The sequence below is a fragment of the Xylocopa sonorina genome, chromosome 3 (assembly GCF_050948175.1).
Source record: "Xylocopa sonorina isolate GNS202 chromosome 3, iyXylSono1_principal, whole genome shotgun sequence".
In the NCBI taxonomy this organism is placed as follows: domain Eukaryota; kingdom Metazoa; phylum Arthropoda; class Insecta; order Hymenoptera; family Apidae; genus Xylocopa; species Xylocopa sonorina.
In genome coordinates, this window is record NC_135195.1 from 16,001,688 (window position 1) to 16,018,654 (window position 16,967).

Genomic DNA, 16,967 nt, shown 5'->3' on the forward strand with positions numbered 1-16,967 from the left:
TCTTGATAACTTCTTTCAGAAACCTTTTTTTTATGTACGCATATACAGAGCAAAATTGACGTTCAGTACGTATTTGTCCAACCAGTTGTTAATTGAGGGCAAGTTTCCAACTTTGACTTGCTTGTACAGAATGTTAAGGAGTACTTGTACAGAACGTTTAGACGTACATATATAGAATTAATATGCAGGATGTTTCATCAGCAAGTCGATATACTTTACCAGTGTGTTCAAAATGTTACTCCAAGTAAAAATTCTTATATATATGTTATGCAAAGATATTGTTTGCATTGGAAATAACGTCGTTTGCATTTAAAATAAATTGATACTTTGTATTATATATTTCAGTTCAGATTTACTAAATGCTGGATTCATCGATTTGCTCGTGGAACATCCTGTGTATGGATTCGATCGCGCGGATGGATGTTATTACGGAATGAATACTCCGCGTCAGAATAATCGTAAAAGGAAAACACGTGTATAAATATTATAAATACAAATGTAAGTTATAAATGTAATTAATTTGTAACAGACTACTAACTACTTGCGGGATGAGTGCGTTTAATGAAGGATTTGATTTTTCTCGTATGGCTGGTACACGTCTTAAGTATCTAACGTATATTTCCATTCTAGTCCAATTGATATTAAGATAAAATATGATATTCAGACTATGTTTACCTCGTGTGAGCGATTAGACGCACCCGATTTGTGTATAGTAAGAACAATTTTGTCTAAAAAAAAAACTTAAACTAAAACTAAAACGATCCCGTAGTCGGAGGACCGCGTTATCAACGAAAAATAAAAAGAGAAATATTTAAACTACGTAATTATACAACATTTTGAGAAACATACAAATGACAAACACATACATAACAAAGACAGACGAGTTTTTTACGATTAATTTATAAGTTAAGAAAGAAATTATTTGGCTTCTCGAGGAGTACGAGGGAGTTGATAGAATGAGTTAAGCGCGGATCAAGATTCGAGAATGAACAGCTGTTTATAAGCCGTGTCGTGGGTTTGAACGTCTTAGATTCTAGTTGAAGTTCTTCTTCGTAAAGAAACGAGTGAATATAATTGTAAAGAAATTTTTTCGCGACTTGTTAAGAATTGAAGGAATTACGAGATTCAAGCGCAGCGACGCGTAGATGAGTTTACAGCTACCACTGTACCGAATCATATTAGGCTAATTACGACACTCTACTTCCAATTGAATTCATGTAAATAACAGTCTTTTACTTCGAACGACGTTTCAAGAACGAATAAAGAGTTTAGCAGAATTGAGATACGGAAGGTGTAAGAATTTTTGGTAACCGATCGCAAAATTACTATGTGTTATAAGATAAATAAAGAGGAAGATATAAGTGATATTCGTTCGTTATTTATTATCGTTCTATTATTTGTATTCCGTTTCGATCGATAAAACCTTTCTAAACATATGAACACAGCCAACTGTTCTCGTTGCTGTCAATCGACAGTTTAATTTTGTTCCAGTTTCGTGTTACGTTCAATTTCAAGTTTCGTTTATGTACATGCATAATTTGTTCTTTAATGAAATGTGTTTACCATGGTTTCCAGAGATGATTGTTCATATACCGATACGACAGAAGCTTCTAACATAACGTCTTTGCAGTCGGACGTTTGTTGCGTGACCAATGCCAATGTCAACGAGCCTGTTCGTGATCCTGCGACCAGGGAGGATAATATCTGCCAGCAGTTAAATTGTAGGTAAACTAGGCATTCGCAATTACATCGAAGAATAGCTAACGCATCGAGGACGCAAATATGTTATATTTATTAAGACAAGGACTGCAAATGTCGAGAAATACATACTCGTCGCGGACCTGTTACGGATCAGTGTGGGATTTCCGGTACAGTAGAAGAATCGCATAAGAAAAGTCCGCCCAAGGAGCAAAGTTCCACGAAGCAATCTGCAGCGCCATGTTTGTGCCATGCTCGCGAGGTGTAAGTAGCAAGTAACTTTCATTCCACGCAAACACACTCATCGATTAACTGTTCGTTTATTTTCTAGCAATGCCTGTACATTACCTGTCAAGTACAGAAATGGTAATTATACTTTGGTTTCTAAAATATATTGTTAACTACGATCACCATCTATCATTTTTATTCTTTATTTCGTGCTTAATAAACCTGGATTCCTCTCGATTTCGTTAAAAAATACGATTTCTTAGATAGATCGTATCCACGACCGCGTTGGTGCCCCTTCAAATGGAAGTGGCCGAGGAGAGGATACGCAGGACGAAAAGATAAAACGTACGAAGTGAAATTAAAGCCGCAGAAGTGTCCTCATTACGCCGAGGTACGGTATAATACAATAGTTATGAATTCACATATTCGTTTCAATCATTATACAAATGACAGTGTACTTTTGCTCAGCCTTTCATGTGCTGCGAGATATCAGAGGGGATACCAAATAAAAAGAAACGCGAACGGTTAAAAAGTCCAGCTAGAACGTGCAACACGGACGAGAAAAGAAAAGAAACGGCTGAGAAAATCGACATCTATTACTTCGACCATGGGAACTCTGCGTAGGTACAACCACTTAAATAGAATTATTTTTATTATTCATAGCTTTTTATTATGCAGGCATTTCTCTTGCTCTTACACAATCTTTCAACAACTTCTTATTACGTATAACAACAAAAAAAGGAAATCACAAGCTCTTAATTTTTAAACGATCATAATTAAACTTAAACTTCTTATATTCTAATCAAACGGTATTATCAAAAATATAACAAAAAAAATCACAAAAAACAAAGCTAATACGTTTCTACACTACTCTCAAGAAACTCCGAAATAAGTAGCCTTTTAAAATCACGTTAGTTATTTTACAATCATACGTTCATATGGGATTCGAGGCCTTCGCGGTCCGACATCGTAAAGTTCTTATCATTATTGAAATTTTCTGGTGCGATTCGTGCCCCTTTCGAAGAATTGTTCCAACGTTTTACAAGCATTCCAGTCGATTTCATCGATAATCAAAACAGCTGTTTAGTTGAATCGACCACGAGCCACAGTGTGCGAGCAGATTTTATTTTAACTCTCGCTCTACCACACGTTACAGTATAATCGGTATCATTTACTATTAAAAAAGCTTGTTGGCAAGTAGAATCACCGGGTTTCTTACTTCTACGGAAAACCTAACTGCGATGCCTACAAAACATTGATGCAATCGTCCGAAAAGAATACATACTCGCTGCACCTGAAACACTTCAATAACGATAACTGGACTCGTATGCTCGTTAACATAAGAGATATTTAAATATTTTCACAGATACTATCGAACGACCGATTCACCGCCGATATTGGTAACGGAGAAGTGCGCCGAGAGAACCGATCAGGCAGCGACTCGTTTCTGGGCCGAAATATTCGGGACCGTTCACATCGGCACCGCCTTCGTCACAGCGTTTATACTACAATTAGTTCGGTTTTTACTCTACAGTATAGTCAGACCGCTGACAGTGGGCATTCTGCAATTGCTGGCGGACTACTTTATAAAAGCCCTATTGTCGATCGTGTTCAACGCGTTGATACAGCCGGTGCTGATACTGTTGTACAACATCGCTACGTCTTTTAAGGATCTTTGCGAGCCGATCGCGGGGGCGATCGGCCTCTTTCTACGTGAGATCGCTCATTTGTGCGCGGCGATACGGATCGTCGATGTGAAACAGGGCGCTGCTCCCTCTGTTGCTTGCACTTGACGAGTATCGTGTTTAAGAATGAATCGATTCCGTGTAACGAACAAAGGGATACGCTTCGTTAAGGTAATGTAAGTACAAAAAACTCATACTTTATGCTCTATCGTGAATTGTAAAAAAATAGCACCATGTGGACTTATGGAGGGGGCATTCGCTCGAATCGAATCTAAGCGATTTAGTTTGTTCGTAAGCGCAACCTTGTAGTTAAGTGGATAGATAGCGAAATGGGCTATCGATGCTTTACGATCAGAGTATTCCAAACTGATTCGATAGGACTGATCAGAAACTAACGAGGCGATTGTTTTTAAATCATGTATACAGGTTCTATATATCCCTCTCTATCATCTCTGCTAGAATTATATCGGATTAGAGTAACAAAGAATTTCTGAAGTAGCCACACGTTAGCACATTTAATTCGGTACTCATTTTTGAAGCCTTCTCCTCAATTTTTATGCGCGTTCAAGCGAATACCCTTTTATTATCCCTTTCATATCGACAAAAGTTACTTCAGATTAGCTACTCTGAAACTATTTCAATTTTTACCTCGTACCCTATACTGATTCCTTAATTATTTAAGATTCTGAAACATAAAAGAGGGGACGATCCACTACATCTAGATGATTGACTTCGTCTGGATTCTGAGATATAAACGAACCGACCTGAAAGGGTTGAAGCGAACTGACCGAACTGTTTCATCAAGAATTTCTGAGGAAACTTAAGATTAGTGTAAAGTGTAATTTGTGCGAACGAATCGGTACATATCTTGCCAAGCAAAACGCACGTTTCATCCTTTGTCCTTCCTTAAACGACGATAAATGATCACCGGGCCCGTAAGGAGGCAATGTCCCCAGGATACAGTGACGTGAACTGAAGAAGATTCGGGAACGGCTCGGTTAGCAGCCGTTCGAGTTTTCAACGAATATAACACATGCCTTAACACCAGGTATATATTTGGTATTTACTTTAACTTTACAATATTATTATCAGTTTCATTCATTTTGTTATTTTCTGTTTTTGTTTCTTTTTTTTCCACTTGTTTTGTTGTTTTTTTTTCGTTTTGTCTTGTTTTGTTTTTACAGAACAAATTATCCTCTTATTAGCAACTAACTTTCGTCAATAATAATCAATAATCCATCCTTCTTCTCTTTCGTATATCTTACTGTTTTTAATAAATTATGTACAATCTCACAAACAACAAACGGAGGAACCTAATTACATCATGTAGTTGTTTCACACTTCGCTATGTACAGGTACTACTTGGTTTTTACAGAATTGCGCATTACGCTCCACCTGCGTATGTAGTCGTTTAAATCCTTAAACTCTGTCGTTCGCGTATTCTATTTAGAAAAACAAATCGGAAAAGAGAGAAAGAAAGAGAGAAAGAGAGAGAGAGAGCGAGGAGAAAGGGGGTGAGAGCGGGGAAATGCGAGACGAGAATATAGGAAGAATAAGAGAGAAAGAGCTGTAGAGAGGGAAAAAGAAAAAGAAGGAGATGAAAAGAAAACGAACGCCTATCGTCACCTAGTCTCAGGAACTGCAACCTCTTGCTTGCTGTGCATCGCGATCTAGGTGGCTGTGGTCGGAGTCTCCTGGATGGCTAAGGTTTGTGAAGAAGGCGCTGATGATGATGTCGAGTCACCTGCAATTACAGAATCATCGTCAGAAGAATATACATCTTAATGAAGATTAATAAAAGCAACAAGTAAAGTGGACACTGTCCACGATCCTACAGAGTAAACTAGAGGACACGTTCTAATCTTGCTCAACAAAATCTAAAACATACGAAACATATTATTTTCATACGTGAGAATACGCTGAAAAGTAAAGAGACTGTTAGGTGGAGGACATTTCAGTTAAGGAGAACAAATTTGTGTGTCAGCAATTTTACGTAACGTGGTACACAAAATCCACTATGCCGTCGTGTCGCTCGTATCGTTAATATTTCCTGGTTAAAATTTAGCGGTAATCCTATTACGATAGTATAACCGTCCCAAGTGTTACATAATATGTATCGATCACCGCAGGTAAAGCTTACCCAAGAGGGCAGCCTCTAAGTCTCCTAAGATCTCCGTTTCCTTCGGATCAATAAGGTTGAAGCGTTGATTAAGGAGCGTGAGGTGGGCAAATACACAATTGAGGTGAGCGTGCAACCCCAAGAGTGCTACCTCTCTGAAGTGGCAGTGGTAAATGTGTGCCACCACATGGTACAGTAGCCGCAGGATCTTACGCACTATCGATTCGAACGAGCTAGGAAATTCATTTGCTGAAACAATCAGGAAATCGACTAATTAATACGATTATGACTCGATGTTGTTGCCGTTAGGCGTACGACGTGTGTTCCTATCGCTCTTGACTCGTGTCCACCGTTCAAATGTACGATATTACAATATATATTCATTTTTGGAAGTAATTAACGCGCGTAACGTTAGACTACTCGCAGTGTAACACGAGCGTAACTTGAGCAAGCTATCGCGTACAGTATGGTAAGCGTAGTTGAGAGCGTTAAATTATTTTACGCTGGTTAAAAACCGGTGCGCAAAAACGGAATGCAAGATAACAAAGAATCGCTGAACGCGACTGTAACCGTAAGTGGCTACTCAACACCGCGATAACTACAATCACCGTCGAGCCAAGGTAAAACGGGCAACTTACCATATTTCGTAGGAAATATAGTTTCGTCACTAACGGTGCGTTGTGTAAAAGTCATAACATAATCTATATATTGTGGCGCTGCCACTCTCGTTTTCTTCCCCTTTTCATCGAACCACAAATAAGTTCTGAAACGATAAGAAAATTAATTACTCGCCTACGCGACACAAGTAAACGGATGAAGGAGATACAACAATCGTTCGAAGATGCTAACATGGAAATTCCTCTTACGCATTTCTGTATTTTATTCGCGACCAGAGAGGAGTTCTATCTCCGTCATCAATCATCGGATTGGTACAAAAAAAATTGTCAGGGAGCGCGCGTTATAAATATTAATTAACGTTCACAGCGTCGGCCATAGGATACCAATATGGCGGCCAGCGTGAAACCATTTGTTGGAGAACACGTACTGTAATTACTAGAACATTTTATATTTTTAATAAAACGAGAAAAGTCGAAGATAACGTTAACGATTATCTCGTGGTGGATCGTACAGATATCGTACATATTTTTTGGGGTATTAAAAAAGCTCAAAATGATAGGCGTTCGAACGTTTTGGCAGATAACCAAGAGCTATTGTTGTTCGAAAAAACTCCAATGTATAATTATAGTTACTTTACTCATACGGTGGAAGCGTTTAATAGTGACTACACACAGAGCGACTACAGAAATTATCTGGATGAAATACGATACATAAAATGTATACTGGGTCACTAGAAATTTGCAGAGCATTAATTGGTAAAATGCCACGAAACAAGTGATAACTTCCTAGAGCACTTTAAAAAGCTATAACACCGCAAAGCGGGCTATTCAAGGTGAATTTATGACGCGAATCTGTTTCGTTAACACAATTTCGCTTGTGCTCACTTTACTGGTCCACCCTATACGTTCATCCATTTGCTATAGCACGTCCGAAATTAAATGACCGCACAAGGCTATTAAGAGGTACTTATCCCGCTGGCATACCGTTTAACTACTCTGTCACTTCGTCTCTCGACATTTTTCTCCGCGTACACTCTGCTTCACCGCTCGCTTCAACTGCATTTTTTTTACCTTGCTTGCTGATTTTTACCAGCTCGAACCTGGCAAGCGACGAACGCTCGAATCTCGTATCTCGCGCGCGATTTATCGAGACGAACGAAAGAAAAAAAAAAAAGCTGAACGCGACGTACTGCAGTGGCCGTCGGTTTGATTTCTAAAATTGGATAACCTTTGAATATTCTGAAGAACGTCGAGCCCGTAGAATGTTTCATGCGACATCTACCTTAAGCCAGGACCAGTCATGTCGGGACAGCCCGTCATCGTGCAGAACTCGGATATCGTTCCGTAAACGAGGTTGATGTGATCGAATAGTGCGAGGGTGTGAGAGGCCAGCCACTCGTTGTAGTCCAAGCCAGGCGGTAGATCGACCAGCATCCTCAGGTCCAGCTCTGGCAGCTGCCTTTCGAGGGTCGCCTCCTCGAGGTACAATTTCGGATCCTCTGTAGTTCCCGCATCCTTCTCCTTTCGTCGGGCTTTTCTACGAACAGCGTGAAATCGCTCGTTTAGTTTTCCCTTCGCCACGGCGAAGCGTAACCTGCTACCACTTGCCCAAGCAATAAAGCAAATTATTGCCCAGCGTGGGATGGGACTCGTGTGTCGCGATCGATCTAGGAAATTCATATAGAACCACGCCGTTCGCGGAGCCCATTACTCGATGAATACCAATTTCTCTATTTACTCGCCAACACAAGTTTTGTTTGTAACCATTAATCATCCAAGGATAAGGTAATAGTTGTTCGATGCAAAGTAAAACTTTCGAGATCCACGGACGTACGTAGCGCGCGTCCGTCCTCGGGTTGCTCGAGACGAACGCTACCCTGAATTCGAAACAACCAACAATTTCAGGGAACCAGCTAGAACCAATCCACCGAACACGGAAACTCATACGGAGAAACCAAACAGCGAAATTTCCCATGGCAGACCGCCGATATTCCTGTTGCCCACCCTCTGCAACGCGTCAACTGCTCGAGGGGTGTGGAAGTCGTGCATCGCGCGATAGAGACGTTTCGAGCACGAAAGGAACCAGGTGAAAACGCGTTTCACGAGCCTCTCGAGCGTCCCAGGAGGAAAAATAAGGAACGTCGAGGAGGAGGAGGAGGAGGAGAAAAGGAGCCTCGCGAGTTCGACGGCTCGTTACAAATGGCGTCTTCGATCTGTGTTTTGGGCGCGCGTTATCGACGCAGCGATCGGGAAATCGAGAGCGGCTAGAAACGGGAGAAATACTCGAGAGGGGAAAAGGCGATGGCTGAGGATCGCTTTCGAGCGATCGACGAGCCGCGCGTGGTACTTGGAGTGGTTTTTGTGGGCAGGCACGTACAGAGATAGAGATTGCGCTCTTTACGCCAGGTTTATCGATTATCGGTCGATTTTTCTTTTTTTTTTTTTTTTTTTGTTCAAGAGCAGATTTATGTACTATCGGCTGCTCTGATGGACGTTGGGGGTTGACTACGTTTTCGTGTTTCCATTGCGGGCATGGACAATTGGAGATGGCAATGATGGATCGATATTTTGGAAACCATCCGTGTTATTCTGATGGATTTACTCGGTTGAATTTAACTCCTAATTGATCGATATTAGAGTTACTATGGGTACTGTAATTGTGGCGTATAATCGACGACTGAGAATTGATCGCTAATTGTAACAACCTTCCACTGGACGATGGCGAATATACGCGATTCAATTCGATCGAACAACGTGGCAAATTGAACCACCTTGAAGCAATGGAATTGAAACTGTGTCAATGTTTTTCAATGTTAAATTAAGTTGAACAATTTGGTTGAGTGGCACTTAATTCACACGGTTCAATTTGGTTGAATCGCGCGCATTGTACAACCAAGTTGATCCGTACGTTTCAGTCTTAAAGGTGTACACGAAACGTGTGTATGCAAAGTAATTTGATGATAGGATTTAACTCTGTCATTTGATGGTTTTAAAGTAGCTTTATTGTGCAATATTTTACACTTACTTTACGTACAATACAAGGATTAGAGATGGATGATTGCCTTGAAACTTTTCTAAGGACACAGCAATATCTACAATACTGTACTCTAAAATTTACCAAATATACACAAATATAGCGAAACGAAAAGAAACGCGATAGTACAGCAAGGATAGCAAGTAAATTGATCGAATTACGAATTTCATTTGATCAACGCCCGACGGTATGGGAAATGGTATGGCCGGCACGTGCTACAAATTTTTAAGTGCAAGTACGCACGATCCTATAATCGTAAACCGTTGAATTTTGCCTACAAATGGGAACAATATCGCTGAGTAGAAATTTCATTCACTAGCTGAAAACTCGATAATTGAAATAAAAGGAAATCTACTTTCGCGTTAGAGCTACGTTATTCTGAATTTTATTAGGGCAAAAGCAATTCCCCTAATTCAACCCGTGACCGTACTGAACGATACCGGGAACGACGCAAACGTTCTACAATTTGGACTCAGGAGTTACCAAAGTCATTAAGGCCAAATGCAAGTACTACATGTTACTACGGTACAAATTTTAAAAGCATTGAACCCATTTTCCATACAGAATGTTAGCTCTCCATCGTCAAGCCTTAACTACTTACAGACACCTTACTTTAAGCGATTACCACAAACTACTTAAGATTTGGTTAATTTGATAAATCTACTGTTTCATCTCTATCCGCAGTTTTAGTTCACGTAATCCAGTTTTTGTATCAGCCGTTAGTTTAACGCGTAATTGTGCAATCGAAGCGGGGATGTAAGCGAACATGTAATATCAAGTCCTCCAGCAATTTCGAACGAGTAACATGGCTGCAGAGCTTCCACAATCTACGCAGAGCGAACCTATACGACGCAACGTGTTTACTCGTTTCCCGCAATTTCGCCTGGCGCCAGCTCCCGCGTTTTACGTCCCCCGTCGCAGAAACGCGTTAAGTCTCGAGGTTGTAACAGAAATTACGGTAGCGCCAGCGAGCATTACGTCCGCGTGTAACACGAGCCCATCGTCCATCTCGGTAGGTGGTGCAGACCGTGCTCGATTGCAGTCCACCGCAAGCGTTAAACGCGCAAACATCTTCCACGGCGTTGATCTCGGCTCAGGGTTAGCCCTGGCCTGCCTCAATAACGAGGACTCTCATTGCCGCGAAGGTCACGTTCTGTTTGTGTTTGCCGAGAGCCGCGCGAAACTTCTCGATCGAGTCTGCGGTCACGTATCCGGCTAATTACCGACGGCACACCGCTGACGAACCTGGTACCGCCTGTTATCCGGTGAAAACTGTTCGAATCAGCGCGCGTTTCCGCTCGCGGCGTTATTTCAGCGCGCAAGAGGAATTTGTCGCGATGGTGTTGACGATCGGACACCTTCCGTGATTTTTATCTTCGAGAGACCTTCGTCTCCCTTTTTTCATTTCTTAAGAGTGATTAATGGGAGGAACGTTTTCATTTCGACAGAAGAGTGGAGGAGATGGAAGGTGAAGAGAGTCGGGTTCAGAAGAGTATCGATAAACGAGTCGCGACGGCTGTTTTCGTATCCGTTCGCGCTGCGTTATTTCGCGTGTCGCATCGTTCATTATAGACTGCGTCTGAAATTACATTCCATTGATTTCGGTGTAAGTGACGACTAATTACTGAGCTGGCGCGCGACGTTATTCACCGTCAGCCCGTTCCGTACGATCCATTGATTCGTTATCAAACGAGTGATTTATGCGAGCAACGGAACAATCGGTATTAACGAGTAATACTGCGCGACTCGTCATTCGAGGACGATTCTACGATTGTGTCGAACAAGTACGGGGATGAATGAAGGAAAATAAATCGATGCATTCCCGTGTTCTCGGTCACTCGTGAATTGGCAGTGATTTCGTCGTTTATTCGTCGTCGACGCAAATTAAACGGTAAACACGATAATAAATAATGACCTGGCAGTTTTCTGTGTACACGTACTCCATACGACGGACAAACAAATAGACTAAGGACAATAAGTTAACGAATAAACAAGAAAACAATAAAACGCGTAAAGGTAGTTAATGTAGATATCGAATTTACCGATCAATAGGCGCGTGATTAAAGTGGAGGCCGTGCAATCAACCCCGTTCCCTTGTTTTTCGGTTACTCGGAGAAGAATGGTGAGACGATACAGAGGAACAGATCTGGCGAGGTCTCAGGGGAAGAATGGCTTTTCATTAACGCGCTTTTCGTCCGCGTAATTATATATTTTGAGCGTACATTGTGCGGCGAGAAAGGCCAAACGGAAGTGCGCCGCAAACTATCCCGCGGATAATCTCTTTTGATTTCCATAACCTCGACACCGACTGAATTACCGCGGCGAGCCGCATTGAAATTTACCTTAGTTAATGCACACCACCGCGTATTGTTTAACCCCCCCCAATATTTACTATATCGATTCTCAAACGGATGTTTAACTCACAATTAAGTACTCGTCGATCAATCTTTATATTATTCAAGTGCACGTGTTTCGATATTGCAAGAACAATACGAGTAAAAACGTTAACGTAAGACTGGCTCCAATCGATGGTAGACAAACAGGATTACGAACGAACGAGGCGGTAGAAAGTTTCGAGATGAATATTGGATCACGGTACATTAAGAAGAAAAGCGAGACGTGGTAATTAATTAATGAAATTCCCAGCCGACGAATATGGTGGGTGGTTAATCGAATCTGTTTTCACTGGCCCGGCAAAAATCCCGCGTTCGTCTCTGCCGTTATTAAAATGACAATAAAAATTGCGCGATCAATACGATACTCGTTGCGTCGGGATAACATATTGCGGTGGTTCGATGAGAAATAAATTACAGGCGATCCACGTGCAACACGAAAAAGCAATTTCATTCCCGGGATGAAGGACAATATTACGTTGCTTTAAATGCACTCCGGTTCAAAGGCACCCCCTCGTCGTGCCGCGACTTTCCTCGACGTATAAACCCCTCGTTACACCGTCGCCCCCGTCGACGTGAATTTTGGAACGTGTTCAAGCTCATTAGCCTGGGTATCGCTAATACTCCCGGCGATATGTTTCTATAAAGCTACCGCAGTCGCGTCGGTTCCCTCCTTGCCAGTCACGAGTAACGAGAGCACGTATCGAGTGGAAAAAGACCAGCAAAATGAATATTTATGCAGTATTGCACTGCTGCAATTTATATAAAGTATCATTGTGTACAGATGAGAATTCGAGAGGAGTTGGATAATGGTATTACATCGCAGTCCTTGTGTTAAGCATTGAATTCTTAATTGCGTTAAGAGATATTGATTAACTCTGGGAATATCGATTCCCCGTGGTGCGAGGAGGGGTGTTCTCGCAAGGAATTATGTCCGCAAGCTGTGGAAAAATGTCTCCGCTCGAGAGTGGACTAAATAAGTGCAAAGTGGAGCGGCGGAAGGCGAACTTGAACACGGCTTTTCCGGCAATCGCGGAAGCCGAGCGGGCCTGTTTCGAAATGTTTCTATGGCATACTCGACGAGAAGAGGCAGCCGCGAGTGTATCGCCACTTCTCCCGTCCGCTGGGATCTCTCTCGTAATTAGCAAGTTTCCAACGCGGCGAGTTTCGTGCCGCTTTTGGGAGCCGAAAAACGAGACACGCGGCCTGATCTAGCTCGCGTACCCAATGATAATGGATTATTATAGACGGAATCGTTTTACGTCGACCGGTACTGGTCTGGAATTTTGATTCTGAGAGCATTGGAGCTGGCAGTTGCTGTAAACTCGAGTTTAGATTCCCTGATACCGTGGAACTCGACAGACACCGCCTACATTACCGACCAAAAGTTTAAGTACGTATACTCGTAGGGACGTACCCCATAATTTTGCATTTTCTTGCGATATTAATGATTCGTTTTCATTTATCTCTCCGTGTGTACGTTAAAAACGCGAAAATACATTGCGAACTAAATGAGACATCAGATTGTCTCTGAAAATTACTAACGAGTACCGAACCTTTCGCGTAGCTCGAAGTCGTTTCTCATAAATTGCGTGTTAAATATCCTTGCTAAAGCGGGCGTAATTATTTAACAGCGTTTCTTTACCAGATTGTTAACGGGAGGACGCGAGAATATTGCACGGTATATTTTTAATTACGATCCACGACTTTTTCATTTGTTAACGGTACGACGCGATGCGAGTTTACTCTTTGAAGGCAAACGATGTTATATTTTAATTAGAATTCATGACCTCCACCACCATTACAGCGAAGCTGTCCGTTACAAGGAACGCGAGGTACCGTGGAAAATGTTCAAATTTAAAGCACGATTTAAAACGTAGGTTAATGACCCTGGGCTTTGCGACAGTGAGTAAACGAGATATTTAATCACAATTTTGCTTTTACCGGTACTGGTAACTGGTAAAATGGCTTCCGCGTTCGAGTGCGCGCAAAGGTGTTTCGTCCATCGTGTCACTTTTCGTTTTCATTCAAAACGTGCTGGTTTCTCTCGCGTCGATCGTTTAAAATGGTCGCGCGTCGGATTATGTCACGAAATTCCAACTGATTCGCTGATCGCGTATTAAAAAGAACATGCGATGTAGCAGAGCGATGGAACGAAACTGAACTGCAACCACGGTAAAACGTAATTTACATCGGAAGTACGAAGAACTGGAAAAAAACACTGAAATTCTATTCCCGTTTATAGCCAGTAATAAACGTTAAGGCGCTTGACAAGACCGCGAAGGCCATTTTTAATAGCGTCTGTAATAAGGGAAACGAGCCTAAACTCCCCAAACTTTTAATTCCGACTATGGTAATTACAGTAACAAGAACCACGTTTCCTTAATTATCCCTAATAGTTCCTTCTCCCGGTAATGAATTAAAATTCATGCGACACATTAATAAATACTACACGAAGCAGCACCGTCTTCTGTTCCACGTTTATTCATCACTGAAAACTTTGTCCAAGAACAGACGAGAATTTCAAAGTTGCGAAAACGATACACGAACCACCGTAGAAGTATCAGAATCGAAACGACAGAGCATCGACGAGCTCGAAAACGACGAGAGGGTTGAAAAATGACGAAACAAGCGGCAAGGATCGCGGGTACCACGCGGATGATCCGCGTTCCACGCTGTAAACGCGGGCAACGATTGCGCTAATCACATCGCGCTCAGAACATTGCGCCTTTAATCGACCGGCACGGATTCGCTAATCAGATTAACGAATTATTGGATTTGTCCGGGGAGCACGACGGTCTCGACGAACAATTCCGTTCTGCTCGCTTTTAATCTATCACGGAGTCCTCCGTCGGACATTTTCTCGCCCCGTTCCTCCGTCCGTTCCCAAGGACAAATGAAGCTTCCTCTCGGACGACAGTTAATTGATTACAGTCCCTTTATTCCCGTTACATTCTCCAACGATTTCGAGCGGCGCCGATAGCGCGCGCTTTTTCACGGCCAACTCTTACGACCAATGGAATTAATGGAAGCTCCGTGTCCGAATGGAAATTTCGATATCGACGTCGTCTCGCGAAGAGGTCTCGCGAGGATCCTCGCAAAGTAAATATTTTGTCTCGCGATTTTTCGAAGCAACCGACCAGACGCTTCTATTAGAGATCGTTACGTCCCATGGAAAGCGTTGCGGGCCCTCGAGGGACGGCTCGGTAACGAAGCTGTCGATTTCGATGAAAGGTTTTTCGGAAAAATTCGAAACGAGCTCGAACTACGTGTACACACAGCGCGCCATAAGAAATTCAGTGGTGCCAAGTGTGAGTTGAATAATTCCAGCCGATACACCATCGCGGACTACGAATCAGCTGCGCGTTCGGAATACTTAACGAGCAGCTCTTGACGAGCGTCATTGCGTAACGCATATATTTAGGTGCTCGATGAAATTTGTAATTATTCGTAAATGTACGACAGAAGTTAGGAAAGGGGAAAAACTTGGCGTTCCTCTTTATTTACTTTCCACCGTTAATTAAGGAAATTACGAAGCCGCGTGGTTCGATGCGAAATAATATGGAAACGGCGAAAAACTAAAAGGAAACAAGGTCACGAGGTGTATCTCATTGAAGAGGAGTTGCGTTCGATCTTCTCTACTCGGGGTCTAACGAGGAGCCGCGTGTAATCAGCTTCCAGCCTGCCGCTAAAACGCTCTATTCGCATGCAGTATAATCAGGTAGCCACAAAATTCAGGCACGTCTACGCTCGACAAAGCGTCGGTTCCTTTCCTTTATACTAAGCTCATGCCATTGGAAATAAGCTGCGCTCGCTTTGGGGAAAACTGGCTCTCGATTCGATTCCGTGCGCCTCCCTTCGCTTCTCGTGCATCCCCTTTTCGTGATCGCCAGTTTTGACCAGACGCATCGCAGAGGAACATCGCAAAACATCCAGTCGCCGCTAGAAACTACGATCGACGTCGAAGATCCCGATAACTCGAGGCCAATTTCTCGATTTCTCCAAAAAATTCCGTCGAATGGCTTTTCCCTTCGAACTCGCGTCGTAAAAGATACACGAAGATTTCGAAGGCACTTCGAATAGCGCGCGAACGCTCGTTTCAGACTGTTTTAACTGCGGAAGAAAGTGATACCCTAAATTCTTCGAGCCTCCGCGTTCTTATACGCCTATGTTGCATGAGTAACGACTAGAAATATACGTGCACGTCTGTTCGACTGTCATAAATCACTGGTAACAATAGCCCACGTGACACAGAGGCTTTAAAATAAGACTTCCACTGGCCTCGAGCATCCCAATCTCCAACCTCCATCACAACCCTGATCTCTACTCTATCTATGCATAATTAATCGGATCTTCTTCACTTAAGAATTCTGCTAACGATCCCGCTCGATTCCTGTCGATCAAACTGGCTACCAGCGGAAACGTCGAGGAATAGGAAAGTTGATATTAAAAAAAAGAACCGATTTCGTGCGATTTCGCCTTAATAATTCCATCGGTTGGATCTTATCCTTTTGCGCGGCCTCTATTCCGGTTCAATCGCCGTTACCCATTACCTGAATGCTTTCTGATTCACCCTGTTCTTGTCGATCTACAGGCAGGCTTCAAGCATCGCGTTTATGCGAGCCTGAAAAACCAGACGCGTTCTAGATCGGCGAACGATGTATCGCAGAGTTTCTTAAGTCTCCTGCGGGCTAACAGATATCGTCCACGAACGGTTATATTTCACGGTTGTTCATCGGTGTTTATCAGTAAAAAGCGAAGGAAAAAAGTTGGAAAAAATTAACTGCAATTAATTACCAGCTGTTAAAAACTCGACGGGGAAATCGTATACTCGCGATCGAGTTTGGTACACTGTTAACACGACACGTGATCCGAAACTGATGACCGACAGCGCCGCGTGCGTCCATCGACCGTGGAACACGCCTAACTTTTCCAATTTTAACATCGCGCAACCAGAACGGTATCCAATTTCGCGATCGTACATCCACGCTCCTTTCGCCCCTCCCTGACAATTTATTTCAGCAATTTTTCACCGCACGCGATCGATATGATCTTTCTCTGGCACGAATTTCTTTTTTTTCCGCGTCGAACAGCCAACCGATCCCTTTGAGCGGGGCATCGGCAGAAAATTCGATTCGGATTAGATTGCGAAATAGCGCCACCCATCGACGAACGTGGAGATACCTAGCCTAG

General features: G+C 42.6%; 2 protein-coding genes across 6 annotated transcripts in view; one reads left to right on the forward strand and one right to left on the reverse strand.

Moving 5' to 3' along the window:
• The window catches only part of Mob2 (MOB kinase activator 2), a 146,987-nt gene that overhangs the window by 87,975 nt on the left and 42,045 nt on the right, over positions 1-16,967 (reverse strand). For all 3 annotated transcript variants that reach the window (XM_076892587.1, XM_076892588.1, XM_076892584.1), the window contains exons 2-5: positions 7,630-7,884; positions 6,369-6,493; positions 5,752-5,979; positions 5,149-5,355 (exon numbers count right to left, since the gene is read on the reverse strand). In XM_076892587.1, coding sequence (XP_076748702.1) covers positions 5,282-5,355; positions 5,752-5,979; positions 6,369-6,493; positions 7,630-7,884 — 682 coding nt within the window. In that variant the 3' untranslated portion in view covers positions 5,149-5,281. Of the gene's footprint in view, positions 1-5,148; positions 5,356-5,751; positions 5,980-6,368; positions 6,494-7,629; positions 7,885-16,967 lie in introns of those variants that run through there.
• On the forward strand, positions 1,435-3,966 carry LOC143422145 (uncharacterized). 3 transcript variants are annotated; one of them, XM_076892592.1, is made up of 7 exons: positions 1,456-1,490; positions 1,576-1,721; positions 1,800-1,962; positions 2,030-2,064; positions 2,190-2,317; positions 2,395-2,546; positions 3,293-3,966. In XM_076892592.1, the coding sequence occupies exons 6-7, from the start codon at positions 2,401-2,403 to the stop codon at positions 3,717-3,719; spliced, it is 573 nt and encodes a 190-aa protein (XP_076748707.1). In that variant the 5' UTR covers positions 1,456-1,490; positions 1,576-1,721; positions 1,800-1,962; positions 2,030-2,064; positions 2,190-2,317; positions 2,395-2,400; the 3' UTR covers positions 3,720-3,966. The 3 variants fall into 3 exon arrangements, with proteins under 3 accessions (XP_076748705.1, XP_076748706.1, XP_076748707.1); XM_076892590.1 differs by having other exon boundaries at positions 1,435-1,721; XM_076892591.1 differs by having other exon boundaries at positions 1,435-1,721; positions 2,395-2,550; positions 3,293-3,427.